The 17,940-nt window shown below is 39.5% G+C and overlaps 1 protein-coding gene across 1 annotated transcript in view; it reads right to left on the bottom strand.

Annotated features, from left to right (window-relative positions):
- OSBPL9 (oxysterol binding protein like 9) overlaps window positions 1–16,499 on the bottom strand; it is a 175,429-nt gene extending 158,930 nt beyond the window's left edge. The window contains exon 1 of the mRNA XM_081816910.1: window positions 16,335–16,499. Within this exon, the coding sequence (XP_081673036.1) occupies window positions 16,335–16,499 (165 nt within the window). The remainder of the gene's footprint in view (window positions 1–16,334) is intronic.
- Window positions 16,500–17,940: the final 1,441 nt, after the last annotated feature.

The following is a 17,940-nucleotide window of genomic DNA, read 5'->3' as shown; positions in this document are numbered from 1 at the left end:
AATTCAGTAGTATAAACGTCACCCTATAAAGACTTGCAGCAGTGCTTCTGAGGCTGTACCCCTGCCTTCCAAACTACCTCTAGCATGTAAACCCTAGGTCACTAGATCACAAATACAGGTCCACATCCCTTATCTGAGACCTTTGGTTCATATGGTTTGAAATTCACAATTTTAGAAAAATAATATATAGTACATAAACTGTGTCATACCTGCACTGGGGTCTAGGGTATCAAGCATTTAATTAATTTCACAATCAAGCATATTAGTATTTCTCTAGTACAACATATATTTACACTAACTATGATAAAGTCCATAAACAGCCACAGAGTTCAAAACAGGCTTTACTTCCAAATAAGAATATAATAAAGTTAGGGGAAAAACCTTTGGAATTCAGAGATTAAGGGATTTCAAGATTATAGGTAAAGGGGTGTGTGTGTGTGTGAGTGTGTGTGTGTGTGTAAGTAGATTCCATGTCCAGCATGGAGCCCAGTGCAGGGGTTGAACTCACAACCCCAAGATCAAGTCCTGAGCCGAGATCAAGAGTCTGACGCTTAACCGACTGAGCCACCCAGGCACCCCTGTGGCTATTTTGTTCTAGTGACCTATTACATTGTAAAGTCTCAGGTCTTTCATTATTTCTTAAAAAAGATAATTTTATCTTCAAGTCAGAATTTCAAGCCAACCGATCAGTGGAGAGAACCACTTTCACAGCGTTTAATTAAGCACAGCTAATGACAATTTAAAGTTTTCACATCCTTTCTAAAGTTAAACATTAAGTACTAAATAGTAGCCTAAATTGTGCAAATTACTTAAAGGATGTTAATATATATTGACCTCAATGTAAATTTTCCATTTTTGCTGTGCTTCTCAAATATAGCTAGAATACTAAATAATGATTAATGTTACTTCACAAAAAATGACTGAAGGAAATGATGGAAGCATGCATGTTAAACTCCAGGTGGTTTGTGTTGTTGTATTAGTACTTCTCTGTGCGGTGATAATCCATTATTATCTTTCAACTTCACTTCTCTAACAAAAATTGCCCAGGGACTTTTTCCTTATTTGGAAAAGACTAAGTCAGGGCCCAAAGTAATAAGGTCATGAAAAGACAAACAGTAAAAAGAACATTATGAAAATTTAAAGATGGGAAATTTTGTATAGCACACAAAATAATTTAGTTAGCATGAACAATAGTCAGAACCACAGTATTTTGGATTCTTAGTCCTAATTCTCTAATTCTAAGACTCATCCTTGGCCTCAATTTAGAATGGGGACATGCTCCAAAAGAAAAAATTTTTTGTGAAGAAACTGGTAAAAATGATTTCCAGGAATTCAAGAGCTATGGCTAAGGGCTTAAGAAATGCTCAAGTTCTTGAGAAGTTAATGATCTACAATAAACTTACTTTACTTTCACAATGAGGGGGGAAAACTTTTTTTAAAAAAGCAATTTAAAGGGGCGCCTGGGTGGTTCAGTCGTTAAGCGTCTGCCTTCGGCTCAGGTCATGATCCCAGGGTCCTGGGATCAAGCCCGGCATCAGGCTCCCTGCCACGGGAAACCTGCTTCTCCCTCTCCCACTCCCCCTGCTGTGTTCTGTCTCTCACTGTCTCTCTCTGTCAAATAAATAAATAAAATCTTTAAAAAAAAAAAAAAAGGGGGCAATTTAAAAGCTCTCATTTTTTGGTCAGGTCTAATTTTACTTCGGGTTTCTTAAAAAGGAAAAAAAAAAGTTCAAGAAGGAAGAAGAGTGAATATGCAAGCACAAAATGGTGGATTAGTCAAGCAGGATGTCACCTATCAGAAATTTACACTTACTCCTCTTCAGGGTGACTACAGTATCAAAGTAGAATTACCCTCAAGAATTTGCCACTACCTTTCTACTCTCATGTCTTGTGAATATAAAATACTCATCACTCAACAAATTCTAAAGGTTAGTATCTGCTCCTACGCTCTTCTCCCCATCTAGCAGGCTTTCAGTGAGCTGTAATAGGAAGAGAGTCTTTTGTTTATTCTTGGCATTTCAATAGGGATGATCTAAGTCCCTATCTTATATCTTAGATGTAAAAAGATTCAGTACTTTTTAATGATTAATCAATGCAGTTAGCATTTTAGAAGGATCTTTACAGAAAGTTTATTTCATTGTGATAATGATGTAAATTATTATCTGTCAATAGACTAGTGATAACTTGGGTTTATGACCATTTTAAAATATTACTGCTGGGGCAACTGGGTGGCGTAGTCAGGTAAGCATCTGACTCTTGGTTTCGGCTCAGATCCTAATCTCAGGGTCGTGAGATCGTGCACATGTCAGAGTCTGCTTGAGATTCTTCCTCTCCTTTTGCCCCTCCTACTCATGTCTCTCTCTCTCAAATAAATAAATCTTAAAAAAAAAAATTACTGCTAGTGTAATTCAATATCTGACAGAAAGAACATTCTATTTGGAGAAAACTTGATCACACACATAGAAACTATCATGTTATTTTTTAAGTCTCAATTTCTTCATGTGTATAAGAAATATCAACTACTTCATACTACTGTTCATTCCATATTTACTGAATACTCACTAAATGCCAGCCACTGCTCGAGAGGCTAGAGATAAAATAATGAAGTTTCTGTTCTCACGGAGTTTATATTCCAGAGGAGAGAAACAGACAATAAACAAGAAAAAATAAATTCAGCAGCTAACAATAAACACCATGAAAAAATAAAACAAGATCATTGTGATAGTGACTGACAGTGAGGTCTACTTTAGATGTTATGGAAAGGCTTCTCTGAGCAGTGACATCTGAATGAAGACCTGTATAACAAGAAGGAATCAGCCATGCCACAGACCAGGAGTAATAACAGTCTGAGAAGCCAGAAAACTATGCAAAGGCCCTGAGGCAGGAACAAGTCTGAGGTGCTCTAGGAATAGAAAAAAAAATCTAGAGTGGATAGAGTGGTAAGCAGAGGGAGCAGTACTATAGCAAAATAAGTGGAGGCAGATAACCAAGCACATACAAGTCATAATAAAGAGTTTGGATGTTTTCCTAAAGTCACTAGAGAATTTTAAGCAGGGAAATAACATGAGCTTTTGTTTTTTTTTTGTTTGTTTGTTTTTTAAGATCACTTGGGCTGCTGACAGAAAATGCATTTTAGAGAGCAAAAATGGAAACAGAACAGTTATGAGGTTTTTGCAACAGGTCAAGTGAGACATGATGGTGGTTTATGTGCTACTATGGCAGCAAGAAAAAATGGGAGAGGGGCACCTGGGTGGCTCAGTAGTCAAGCATCTGCCTTCGGCGCAGGTCATGATCCCACGGTACTAGGATGGAGCCTCATGTCAGGCTCCCTGCTCAGCGGGAAGCCTGCTTCTCCCTCTCCCACTCCCCCTGCTTGTGTTCCCTCTCTCCGTGTCTCTGTCAAAATAAATAAATAAAATCTTTAAAAAAGAAAAAATGGGAGATGTTGAGAGGCTTAATGAGGTGATATATTTGACAATATTAGAAAATACCTAAAACAATAGATTAACATCTAGTAGAGGCTTGTGCCAGATTGTATTTTCCAACAATGGCCTACAATAATATGTCTCATTCCACAAGCTCTTTTTTAAGATTTTTTTTAATTTATGGGCGCCTGGGTGGCTCAGTTGGTTAAGCGACTGCCTTCAGCTCAGGTCATGATCCTGTAGTCCCAGGATCGAGTCCCGTGTCGGGCTCCCTGCTCAGCGGGGAGCCTGCTTCTCCCTCTGACCTTCCCCCCCTCTCATGCTCTATCTCATTCTCTCTCTCAAATAAATAAATAAAATCTTTAAAAAAAAAAGATTTTTTAAAATTTATTTATTTAACAGAGACACAGTGAGAGAGGGAACACAAGCAGGGGGAGTGGGAGAGGGAGAAGCAGGCTCCTGGCCGAGCAGGGAGCCCGATGCGGGGCTCGATCCCAGGACCCTGGGATCATGACCTGAGCCGAAGGCAGATGCTTAACGACTAAGCCATCCAGGTGCCCCATCCCGCAAGATCTTCTAAAATTTTGCCACTCCCTCATTAAAAAGTGGAGCCTTTTACCTGTGGGTGGTCTTCATAAACTGTCTTAACTAAGTAAACTGAGTATTAACCAACTGAGTAGAACTATAATAATGCCGATTATTGTACCTTCTCCAGCATCACAAACAGCATAGGAATCTTAATCTCCCAAAGCCAGATAACCGAGATCTCATTAAGTAAGGATGAAGGAGAAATGATATCCTTTGTTCAATTTGCTACTTGAAGAAATGCAAGACTAAATTATATGGAAAATTTTTAATAAAATGTTATTAAGTTGTAGAATATCATGCAGAAGATGATCTAGTTATATAAAATATACATACACGTATATTTAAGCATAAACAGTTTTTAGGAAAACGATTCTCCAAAACACAGACAGGAATTTCAGATGGGACTTTTCTTCCATCTACTGTATGTGCTTTTCAGTACTGTTTCAATTTCTTAAAATTAAGGGTGTCATCTCTTCAAGAACAATAAAACCATTGTTTTAAAGCTTTAAAAAAAGAGGAATCAATGTCACCAAGTTCTGCAGAAACGGTGCTTTAAAATTAAGTGTGAAAAAGGAAAAAGTACCCATCGGGTTTAGCAACAAAGCTATCATTGGAGACCTTTGCTAGGGTTTTCAGTAAAATCTGGAGGTAAAGACTGCTGCAGAGTATATGTAAGATGGATGGTTACAAACAGTGTAGAAAACTCTTTCCACAGGTTTAAGAAAAGAGGTCAGGATGGTATTTCTGGGGAGACACAGAGTAAGCGACACATTTTTCGACTTGGGAGAAATATGACCATGTTAATTTGTTAATGAAAAAGTCAGTAGGTCCTAAAATTCATATGGAAATTCCAAGGACCCAAAATAACCAAAACAATCTTAAAAAAAAAGACAAGAAAAGAAAAAGACTGAAAGACATACTTCCCAATTTCAAAACTGATTACAAAGCTATAATAATTAAAACAGTGTGACACTGACATAAGGAGAGAAATAAACCTTCATGTTTATGGTCAACTGATTTTCAACAAGGTCCCAAGATAAAGAATAGTCTTTTCAATATATGGTGCTAGAATAATTGGATAGCTACGTATGAAAGAATAAAAAATAAGAATATATAATTTAAGAGAAAGAATGTGACCCTTAGCTCACACCATATACAAAAATTAATTCAAAATGAATCAAAGACCTAAACATAACAGCTTAAACTTTAAACTCTTAGAAGAAAGCAGGTATAAAACTTTGTGACCTTAAATAAAGCAATGGTTTGTCATCAAAAGCACAAGCAACAAAAGATAAGGTTAAATTACATGTAATCAAATTTGAAAATTTTGTGCTTCAAAGAACACCATCAAGAAAGTAAAAAGACAGGGTGGCTCAGTTGGTTAAGCGGCTGCCTTGAGCTCAGTCAAGCCCCACATTGGGCTCTCTACTCAGCAGGGAGTCTGCTTCTCCCTCTGCCTCTCCCACCTGCTCATGCGCTCTCTCTCTCACTCTCTCTCAAATAAATAAAATCTTAAAAAGTAAAAAGACAACCCACAGAAAGAAAATATTTGCAAATCATTTATCTAATAAGGGACTTGTATCTAGAATATATAAAAAAGTCTTACAACTCAAAAGAAAAAAAAAAAACACAATTTAAAAATTAGCAAAGCATCTGGGAGCACCTGAGTGGCTCAGCTGGTTAAGCATCCAACTCTTGATTTTGGCTGAAGTCATAATCTCAGGGTCATGAGATCGAGCCCCACCTCTGGCTCCATGCTGGGTGTAGAGCCTACTTAAAATTCTCTCTTCCTCTCCCTCTGCCCCTTGCCCCTACCCCCTTGCTCTCTCTCGCTCTCTCTCTCTCAAAAAACAAAAATAAAAATAAAAAAATAAAAATTAGCAAAGGATCTGAATAGATATTTCTCTAGAAAAGATACAAATGGCCAATAATCATATGAAAAGATGTTCAACATCAGTAGCCATCATGGAAACACAAATCAAAACCGTAATAACATACTACTTCACACCCACTTAGGATGGCTATAATCAAAATAACAGATAATAACAATATTGGCAAGGATACAGAGAAACTGGAACCCTTATACCTCTGGCGGGAATGTAAAATGGTGCTGCTGCTTTGGAAAACAGTCTGACAATTCCTCAAAAGGTTAAACAAAGAGTCACCATATGACCCAGCAATTCCACTCCTATGTATATCTTAGAGACATGAAAACATACGTCCACACCAAAACTTATGTACACAAACGTTCATAGTAGCATTTGTCACAATACCTAAAAAAAAAGGAAACAACTCAAATGTCTGCTAACTGATGAATGGATAAATACAAATGTGTAATACTCATACAACAGAATATTCAGAAGTAAAAAGTACTGATATGTGCTATAATATGGATGAACCTTGAAAACATTATGCTAAAAGAAAGAAGCCATATTACAACCATTTAAAGAACACTTTTATAATATGATTCTACTTCTACGAAATGTACAAAACAGGCAAATCTGTAGAGACCAAAAGTAGATTAGTGGTTGCCTAGGCTAGGGGTGAAACACTGGTAATAATATAATGCAAACAGTGTTTCGTTTGGGGGTGATGAAAGTTTTCTAAAATTGACCGTGGAGATGGTTACACAATTCTGTGAGTATACTAAAAACCATTTAATTGTATCCTTCAAATAGATGATATGTGAATTATTACCTGAATAAAACTGTTAAACACACACAAAAAAAGAAAAAAAAGCAACCCAAAGATTTCCTAAAAATTTCCACATGAAATTGTCATAACAAAGATGTTTAGTTGTTGTATTGCAAAATTAATACTCTTAAAATAAACCACAAAAGTCCATACATAGAAAGGAAGTTTAAGATACATGAGAGAAAAGGAAGTAGAGAAAGCAGAAAAGGAGGCATGCCTGGGTGGCTCAGTTGTTAAGCATCTGACTCAGGGTCAGGTTATGATCCCAGGGTCCTGGGATCCAGCCCCTGCATCGGGCTCCCTGCTCAGCGGGGAGTCTGCTTCTCCCTCTCCCACTCCCCCTGCTTGTGTTCCTGCTCTCTCTCTCTCTCTCTCTCTCTGTGTCAAATAAATAAATAAAATCTTAAAAAAAAAGCAGAAGAGGAGAAAACCTATAGACTTGGGATCCTTGAAAATTTGTGAGCAGATAGAATCCAGAATACCCAAGGATTACCTCTTCCACTCTGATGGGGAAGGATACAGGTAGGGTTAGCAGGAAAGTAGGTATACTAGTAAGTGTGGGTACAAGATGTTAAGAGTGTTCCCAATAGGGGCGCCTGGGTGGCTCAGTCGTTAAGCGTCTGCCTTCAGCTCAGGTCATGATCCCTGAGTCCTGGGATGGAACCCTGCATCAGGCTCCCTGCTCAGCAGGAAGCCTGCTTCTCCCTCTCCCACTCCCCCTGCTTGTGTTCCCTCTCTGGCTGTGTCTCTCTGTCAAATAAATCTTTAAAAAAAAAAAAAAAGAGAGAGAAAAAGAAAAGAGTGTTCCCACTAAATGTACTCCATTGTCTCTGGGAAGCATGGCACCTTCTCTGAATGGAAGAAAGAGAAGGGTTGAGAGAATGTAGAGACAGTTGTCAAAGCAACAAAGCAAATATTCACCCAATATTTTATCTACCCATCTATGCTATAACAGTAAGGCTAAAATACAAGAAATGAAATAAGTAGACAATCCTAGCATGAAGGCCTAATGTGAACAAACTCCAGGAAATAGAAAATCGACTTTCATAATAATCTTAACATTGTCACGTGAATGGGAAAAAATTAATTATGAATACCTCAAAACACTTCCTTTGAATATAATTCCATTTGTATGATTTCATGTACCTTGTAAACTTAACTTTTGCAAAAAAAGTAAAGTCCTTTTTTTTAAGGAACTAGTTCAAGAGAATCCTGCATGATAAAATGAGAAGGAAAATAAATGACTGGGGGGCGCCTGGGTGGCTCAGTCCTTAAGTGGCTGCCTTCGGCTCAGGTAATGGTCCCAGGGTCCTGGGATCAAGCCCCACGTCGGGCTCCCTGCTCTGCGGGAAGCCTGCTTCTCCCTCTCCTACTCCCCCTGCTTGTGTTCCCTCTCTCGCTATGTCTCTCTCTGTCAAATAAATACATAAAATCTTTAAAAATAAAAAATAAAAATAAATGATTGGGCTGGCCATTTGTCTGTCTCTCTATAAGCAATAAAAGGAATAAATCCTTAATCTAAATCACTTGAGCACTGTCCTGGCTTTGATTGGAATTACGTAAGTATTTGAAAATCTGATCCTATGAAAACTGCCACATATAGGAGTGGCATAAGAACAATCTATTTTCCATCCTTCCACAAATTATTACCATTAACAAAAACTGCTTGTAACAGAAGCAAGAGCTGACTGCTTGTCTGATACAACACACTAAGCAAAAGATCCCACACAGTTCTACAGGCTCTGGATAATTAAACAAAAGCCGCTGCTGTTGATATAAGCTCAATCGTGTTTTACATAAACCATGGAAACATACATATTTGTTATTAGCACATTCTGCAAAACTTACAAGGCTGTGTAAAACATAATCTCATCTCTAAACCAAGTTTTAAGGGCGTTGGACATTCTATTCACTACAAGAACAATGTGCCACACTGTAGGACTTGAAAATCATAATGCTCAGTACTGTCATTGAGGAGTTTACAAACTTGTACAGATAAAGAATGTACTATAGATACGGCTAGTTAATGATAACAAATATAAAATGATTAAGTTCCCAAAGAATTGTATGAGCAAGTTTCAAGGGTATTGAAATGGAAAAATCAAGGCTGACCAGAGTATTCAAGGAAGCAAACAATACAAAATTTCCATATACTTCTTCCCACTGATAATACCATTTTAGAAGCTTCCTTTGTTTTCTTTTCAGGACATTTAGATTAGATACAATTTTTCTTTTGTTCCTTTTACAATTCAAAAGCGACTTTATTAGTTTTGGACTTCTAATATATACCATTTAAGCTTAATAAAAACTGTCAAGAATGGTTTATTTAGAAAAGTATAAATTCACTTTTTTTTTTTTTTTTAAGATTTTATTTATTTATTTGACACAGAGAGAGAAAGCACAAGTAGGCAGAGCAGCAGGCAGAGAGAGAGAGAGAAGCAGACTCTCCACCGAGCAGGGAGCCGGATGCAGGGCTTGATCCCAGGACCTGGGGATCATGACCTGAGCCGAAGGCAGCCGCCCAACCAACTGAGCCACCCAGGCGCCCCTATAAATTCACTTTTAACTGTTTGATGGGAGTGGTGCTGAGATCTTTCTAGGAGAATCTGAAACTACCTCTTTTACATCTTTGCAAGAAAAATACATATACTTATGCTCTTCAAAAATTTTGATCATCTTCCAAACATTTCTAAGGACAGCCAAATAACTCTTAAATGTGTTTCAACTACCAGTGGTTTTTTGTTGTTGTTGTTGTTTTTAATTTTTGATTTATTTATTTGAGAGGGAGAGAGAGAGCAAGGGAGAGTACAAGAGCAGCGGGAGGGAGAAGCAGACTCCCCGCTGAGCAGGGAGCCCAAAGCAGGGCTGGATTCCAGATTCCAGGACACTGATCATGACCTGAGCCTAAGGCAGACGCTTAACAGATTGAGCCACCCGGGGTAGCCCCCAACTACCAGTAGTTCTGAAATGCAAAATCTCTTCCAGGCAGCATGTAATAGGGAAGAATATATGATTTTTCTAATGATTCTTTTTACAAAAAATACCTTGAGTGGCCCTGGTAACTTATTAATTCACTGTTGCTAACTTTCTCTCCAAAATGTTATAAAAACAATATAAAGAGAGTTAAACATTTTGGAGTAATGATGAAACAAATTATATTTTATAATCTCAACTAGTTCCTCAAACCTGATTAACCTTTAATGTATCCCTAGCCATTCCTTTTTTCCAGGTCCCAAGGCCATTGATCTAAATCTTTTACTACACTCCTTAAGTACTAACTCTACCCTCATTTTTAACATGGATCTTGATTCCTGTCCCTACAACATTTAAGCAAAATCCTACCTTAGAAGCCCTACCCCGTAATTTCATATCCCTCTCTGCCTCTTTCACAATAAAACATCTTGAGCAATCTACACTCACTTTTTCTACTTCTTACACCTTAGTCTTTAAACCACTCCAATCTGCCTTTCTTCCACCCCTACAACCCCATAGAAACTGATCTCAGTAAGGGCATCAATGATCTCCAAACTGATCAATCCAGTAGATCCTTTTAGTCTTCATCTATTCAGTCCTCCCAACAGTATTCAGGCCAACTCACTATTCCCACCCTGCCACATTCTTCTGGTTTCTCTCTTGTATCTCGGGCTGTCCCTTGTCACTCTCCTGTGCAGGCTTTTTTCTCTGTCAATCCCCTGAATATGACTGTGGTTTAAAAATCTGTCCACAGGGGCGCCTGGGTGGCTCAGTCGTTAAGCGTCTGCCTTCAGCTCAGGTCATGATCCCAGGGTCCTAGGATCGAGCCCCACATCAGGCTCCCTGCTCCGCGGGAAGCCTGCTTCTCCCTCTCCCACTCCCCCTGCTTGTGTTCCCTCTCTCGCTGTGTCTCTCTTTGTCAAATAAATAAATAAAATCTTTTAAAAAAAATAAAAAAACAAAAAACAAAATCTGTCCACAAATTCTTTGACACTCCTTTCAAAAGGTAGGGCCTAATTCCCCTTCCAATGCCTGAAATTCCCATTCCCATTCTCATGAGCTAAACTGTATGGTGCATTTCTAATGAACAGAATAAGGGAGAAGTGATGTTCTCAGACTAAGTCATAAAAGGCACTGCGGCTACCTCCTCGCTTTCACTTTGATCACTCCCCCTCTGGGTGAAGTCATAAAGCCTATCACAATGACACCAGTCTAGCCCAATGAAGAGGCTAGCTGGTGAGGAACTGAGGCCACATTCCAACAGCCAGCAAGGAACTGACGCCTTGTGCCAATTGCTGTGTGAGTGAGTCATCCTGGAAGCAGATCCTCCAACTCCAGTCAAGTCTTTCACAGGACTGCAACCCTAGCCAATGTCTTGACCGCAACTTCTTGAGACCCTGAGCCAGAACCACCCAGCTAAGTCACTCCCAAAGTTCTGAACCACAGAAACTCTAATGTTTGTTGTTTTAAATTGTTAAGTATTGGGGGTAATTGATTACAAAGCAATAACTAATCCAAAGATGTTTCTGAGCATCCTAATTATTCTCTCTCAATTCTCCATATATAAAGCTAATATGTATCTGTAACCAGATTTTTTCCTGAATTCCAGACTATAGGACATCTTTATATCAATTTCAATATGCCCCAAAGCAACCTCTCCCCCAACCTGCTCTTCCTATCTTCCCTATCATCATTCCCCATGTAAAACCAAAAACCTGCATTTCATTAGACAACTCCTCCCCCTTTCACTCATATCCAATCACTAAGTCCTGTCGATATGACCTGATTATTTCTCTGTAATGACAGTCTTCTTTAAAGGATACAAATTTTACCTGTACCTCCTGATCAATTTTAAAATCATAGAGACAACCAGACATTATGTGCCACCTGATGTAATGTTTCACCTATGAAGAATTCTTGCCCAAAAGAAAAAAAAACTGAATTTGATTAAGTTTCTAGCTCTAATTATCAGTTTATACAGTTCCTATATTGTAGGAAATACAAACAACAAAGGAACATGTTTAAACATACCACAAGAATGCCGCCAGCAAAATCCAGAATGTAGAAAATCCCACAGAATAAATGATCTGGTTTCTTCAACAAACAAGAAAAAAGAAAGAAATGGAATTGGAATCCTGACTCCAACTGGTGAGGGAGAAATGTTTGAGACAAGGAAACTGAACACTGACTAGATATTTTATATTAGTAAATTAGTAATACTTAGTTGTAATAATGGTATTGTGATAACATTTTTTTAAAAGAGAGAGACCTTAACTTTTAGTAATACATCTGAAATATTCACAAATGAAAGGATATAGTATCTGGGATCTGCTTGAAAATGAACCAATGGGGAAGGAAGGAGTTGGTAGAAGTATTAACAAAACAAGATTGGCCATATGTTGATAACTGTACAAGCTGGATGACAGGAATTCATTTTATTATCCTCTTCTATATGTTTGAAATTTTCTATAATCAAAATTTTTCTATAACAAAGAGTACTTACAACACTTAATGATTTTCACTGCCCTGGGGGAAAAATTCAAATTCCTTAGCATAGTTTACCAAGAAAGTCTTTCATTATCTGGCCCCTACCCACCTCTTCAGCTCATCTCATGTCCATCTCACAGCCCAAACTCCAGGACTGTCTAACTCCTTACTCTTGTCTCCTCCGAAAACATTTATTTCCTCTATCTCAAGCAGTTATCTCTCTCTGCTCACATAGCTAACCTCTATTCATCATTCAGGTCATAGCAAACCTGTTTCTTCTAGGCAACATTTCCTGACCTTCCAAGACTGAGTCTTGGACCTCCCTACATACCTAAGCATCCTATGCTTCCCTGATCAGGTTTCTTGCTTGCTGTATCCCCCAGTAGACTCTAGGTATCATGAAAGCATGGATTACTTCCATTTTATTGCCATTTTAACGCCTCCTTCTGGCACTGCACCTGGCACACAGTAGGTTCTCAGTAAACATTTGATAAATTTACAAAAGGCATGATCTTTACTAACTTTCTAACCTTCCAACTCCCCATATATCTATAACTCCCTCAATTTTCCTTCCTTTCTCACCTTCCTTTGTGATCATGATTCACATAAATGGTTGGCTGTTCACAGTGTTCCCAAATTTATACCTTAGCCCTCCCTAGGTATCTAATAAACTTACTTATATGCTATAATCTAACAGATCTTCATTTCCAGGCCTAACCTATGGCTCCCAATGCCTTCTGGACTCAATATCCTGCTATCTCCCATATACATTTTTACACTAGAGCTGCTCAGAAATCCTCAGTATCTTCTTTTTATTATTATTATGTTATGTTAATCACCATACATCATTAGTTTCTGATGTAGTGTTCCATGATTCATTGTTTGCATATAACACCCAGTGCTCCATGCAGTACGTGCCCTCTTTAATGCCCATCACCAGGATAGCCCATCCCCCCACCCCCCAGAAATCCTTAGTATCTTCTTAATGCACTTTTATGTTCTCAAGTTTCCCATTTTGTGCATATTTCCTATTGCCTGAAATGCCCTTTTTCTCTTCTTCCTTTATCCTATAAATCTCAGCTCAAATGTTTCCCTCGCCTTTTCCAGGCAATGTTCCCACAGCACTCTATTCTTATTTCTATTGTAGAATTTATCATATTGTTTTGAAATTTATCATATTGTTTTGAAATTATGTTTAGGTGTCGCTGCTAGACTGTGAGTTCCTAGGTAGAAGGGACTCTCCTTCATTCTGTACCACCACCATATATAATACAATGCCAGTTACAAAGTCGGCCCCAAATAAATGCTTGCTGAATGAGCTACGTTATACTGTTTCTAATACTTAAGAGACTGGACTAGAGCTGAAAAGACTGTCTCAATCTACTTTCCTAAAAGAGACAGTTTCTCTCTTCATGTATTGGGCAGAACAATACTATTATGAAGCTCTTTTTCAAAAACTGAAAATTCACAGAGTATGAAAATAAAAGAAAGATAAAGTAAAAAGACATTCATTCCCAGAGAACAGGTCTAGGTCTGGGCCCAGGCCCAGAGAAAAAGATCCAGGCTGAGATGACATTTAGGTGAATCTATTCAGTTCACGGCAATCCCAGTGATTCTAACCCAACTCTGAGATTATCCCAATATCAATTTTCAGTACAGGGGAACTCTAAAGCAAGGCCAATCAACTTTAGTTCAGGGTTTTCATGGCCACCCTGGAAGAGATCTCCAATCACAGAACCAGACCAGAGCCTAAGTGGTTTTGGAAACAAGGGACAGAGTGACTTGCTATTTATTACTCTGCTAAAAGGCTAATGTAACTAATTCAGATACTCTTTCTGGAAGATGTAGCTCCAAGTTATTAGCCCCATGCAAATCGCTAAACTGTACCTTCTAAGCCTTCTGAATCCTAATGTACTAAAACAATGTCTAAGTATACAGAAGCCCTTGCCAATGTTCAACGTGTCTCCTACTTTAAGTGTATACCTATCCTCTTTTCATCTTTGCTGGACCTCCTCTAATTTGGGATTAGGTATCATTTTATTTCACAAGATCATTTTACTTTATAATATTTCCCTGCTGTTTCTCTACAAGCAAATGCTTTAATACCAAAGAACTAGAAAAGGAAAAAAAAAAAAAAGGACTTCTAAAGAGCCATTAGTGAGAAATATGATACCTCCTTCAGCTGGCAATGATGATGTTTTATAGAGTCTGGTCTCAGAAGGCAGAAATTAGGTACTGGGGGAAGGGGAGGAAGAAGTATATGAAAAACCTATATTTAGTTAATAAGGAAAGGAGAGATTTATCAAGGTATTCAAAAACTAAAAGGGCAAGGAGGCAAAAAAAGGATACACTAAGAAAAAAAAAACATACAGGAAAAAGGAGCTGGGCTGGGCTAGGAACTCCTAAGAACCCCAGCTTGGGGCCTCTCCGGTATGGCCCTAGATTTAGACCAATACAAATGTGGGATTTGTAGAGTTAACTTAATTCCATAGTGCTACTTACTGAAATTACTCTACCTTGAATAGGCTGGAAAGGGTCCATTGGAATTTCTGATTATCACATCTAATGAAACCCAACATTACTCTTTATCTGAGCCATGGGATTTCGTAATTCCAGAGTTCTGAGGATATAATGTTCAGTTTCATCTCTTTCATGGCTACCTAAAGATAATCTTGAACGATGGGCTTAAATCTCATTCAGGTTTGGTTTTTTCTCCCTTTAAAAATTATGTAGAGAAAGGATGTTGATAGTTAAAGGATGCTCAAAGTTATATTTTTTTACTCCTGCAGACTAGCCTTTAGTAACTCACAGCTTGCACTTAACTTCTCTCCCCTGCAGATAAGTGCAGTGAAAATAGAAAGCCAGCAATCTGGAATCCTGATTACACCACTTACTGCTTAGCTTTGTGATCTTGAGCAAATTACTTAAAAGCCTGGAGCCTCTATAAAATGAGGATAAAAAATACCTACCTTGCATAGTTACTGTGAGTGAAATGAATTAAGGGAACCACTAAACTAGAATATAAGCTCCAGAGAAAAAGAACGGTGAATACCTTGATCTCTGCTGATTCTTGCTCACAAGCACACACCTAGCCCAAAGCAATAATAATTAACATACAGCGCGAGTTCAATAAATGGTTTTCAAACGAACGAATAAATACTAGTGCTCCCACTTCTCTCAACATTAACCCTTCTTCTATAATTTTTTTCTTCTCTTACAATTTTCTGAAGGCTTCAGGGAATTCTGTTTTGTCCTTTTAAGTGGTTTCTTCCCTCTAGTTGGCTATTATTAACTATACACTATTCAGAGACAGTACTTTTGTAAGTAATTTCTCTAATACCACCCACCTTCTATTTCTAATGCGGTAAGTGTGGAACGGATAATCAGAACATAAGATTCATGGCAATTCGTGCACTTGCCCACGGCCACTGGTTCGCGTTTAATGACAGTGAAGCCCTAAATTCAGCCCTCCCCAGAATACAACTTTCAGGAGACGCCGCACTATCCGTTCCGTCTTCGCTAATGAGAAATGCCTGGGTGGGAAATCCTTGGCTTCAAAAGTTAAGGCGTTGGTTACGCTCGCCTCTCACAGAATAGAGGAGTGCGTCCCATGAAAGAAACACTCAGTTTGGGCAGACAGCGGGGATTTCGGACTCCTTCGTGTGGCCCGAGAGCCAGTCACCTCAGGACCTGGCCAAGCTTGTGTGACCACTGCTTGGAGAAAACAGCGCCCTTTAATCCCTGAAGGGAAGCTAAGGGGCGCGGCAGTCTACAGGGTCGGGGGGCGGGGGGGCAATGTCAAGTTCATGACAATGTGGGGAAACCACACGCACTGCGTAACCTGCCCTTTTAGATCATGGCTACGACCACCCTCACCCGCCTACACCCGCGCTGGATCCCACCACAGCTTAATACCGGACCCTAAAAAAGGAACGCGGCTCGCCCCTAACCCATAAATCAGACAGCCACTGCCTGGTTATTGGCTGCGCCACCATCTCCTTCACCCTCATTGGCTATCCGGGACGTAAAACCTCCCCTCACGAGGGAACCCTCTGGTACGGCGGCACCCCCAGCTTAGCAACCTCTACCCGACTACCAAAAAGCCCGCCCCCCACCCAGGGATAGCGACCCCCGAGGCGCTCGGAGCTTTGCCCCACGAGGTCTCACCGTGTAATAGGAAAGCAGCCCTGCATTGTAGTCCAGCACAAACCAACGGTACTGCCAGCCCTTCATCACGTTAGTCCATTTACTCAGCGGCCCTTCCATGATAGACGCCATCTTGGGAGCCGCCAATGACAACAAACGACCTGACGTCACTCGCCTATAAGGCATTCACTGTGGGGGGCGGGGCCTCCACGGGAAGGGGCGGGACCAGGCGGGGCCGGGGCGGGACCAGCTGCTGCTGCTCCTCGTAAACTCAACCACCCATGCCCCCAGCTATCAACCTCAAACAAGCTTTCATGGGGCGTGTATTGTGTGCAGAACTGGGTGCCAGGGATGTGAGGAATGCAAGCATGAATACCGCTAAGATTATTTATTAACATAAATAATTTTATTACCCATGATGATACCTTACAGGTCCCAAAGATTTCACATCTGATATTCATTTATGCCTTCATTTCACAAATCCATTCATTTAAGAAATACTTGCTATTTTGTGTTAGATACTCTTAGGCTTTGGGGATTCAGCAGAGACTTCATGAGGAGTAGAGGGGAACAGGCAATAAAATAAATAGTAAATTACATAGTATATATATATTTTTAAGATTTTATTTATTTATTTGACACAGAGAGACACAGTGAAAGAGGGAACACAAGCAGGGGCAGTGGGAGAGGGAGAAGCAGGCTTCCCGCCAGGCAGGGAGACCGACTTGGGGCTTGATCCCAGAACCCTGGGACCATGACCTGAGCCAAAGGCAGACGCTTAACGACTGAGCCACCCAGGTGCCCCAAATTACATAGTATATTAAACACTGGTAAGTGCTATGGGGAAAAATTAAGCAAGGAAAGAAGCAGAAAGTGGGAGATGCAATTTTAAATTCCCAAATAGAGAAGGCTTGAATGAGAAGGTAACAAACTTTGAGCAAAGACCTAAAGAAAGTGAAGGAGGGAACCTGGCAGAAGAGCCTTCCAAGGGAAGGAATAACAAGTGCAAAGACCTTTAGCCTGGCATGTTGAAGGAACAGCAAGTTCAGTATGAGTGGATGTCATGAGCACACTATGAAGTGCATACACAAGTTTTGTCTTTCCACAGTGTCAGCTTTATTCAATCATAAAGCAAATTTAATCACAATTATAAAGCAGGTTCAGGATTCCAAATTCAATGACATTTCACCATGTGATTAAACTTGGCTTCTTACACAGCACACAGAGCAGGACAGAAGACAAACCACACAACCAATAAGATTACAGAAAGGTATAGGAAGTTAAGGAACAAACGCAAAGTCTGTCTGTGGGTGCACAGCTGAGATAAGGCCCCAGTCTGATCCAGGTCAGCTCTCAACACTTACTGCTTATTATGTTCAAGTAGTGAAATATCTCAGTTCTGTTCAGAGATCATATTGAGCAAGCCTCTGGCAGCAGTTGAATTTTTAAGTGGTCAGACATAGAGAGGTCATGTCTGAAGAGTCTGTTTGGGGCAAAAATCCTCCCCTTTTTGAAGGCATTTAATTGGTCCTGGGACCCTGAAGACCTCCTCTGGTTCTGCTTGCTATCAGTTCTGGGCTGTCAGCTGATGCTGGTCCCAGAGATATCTCGTAGGTGCTGTACCTTT

Source organism: Leptonychotes weddellii, chromosome 4 (genome assembly GCF_054177405.1).
Source record: "Leptonychotes weddellii isolate Sample4059 chromosome 4, ASM5417740v2, whole genome shotgun sequence".
Lineage (NCBI taxonomy): Eukaryota > Metazoa > Chordata > Mammalia > Carnivora > Phocidae > Leptonychotes > Leptonychotes weddellii.
Note: the sequence above shows the minus strand (reverse complement) of the source record. Positions and strands in the feature narration are given on the sequence as shown.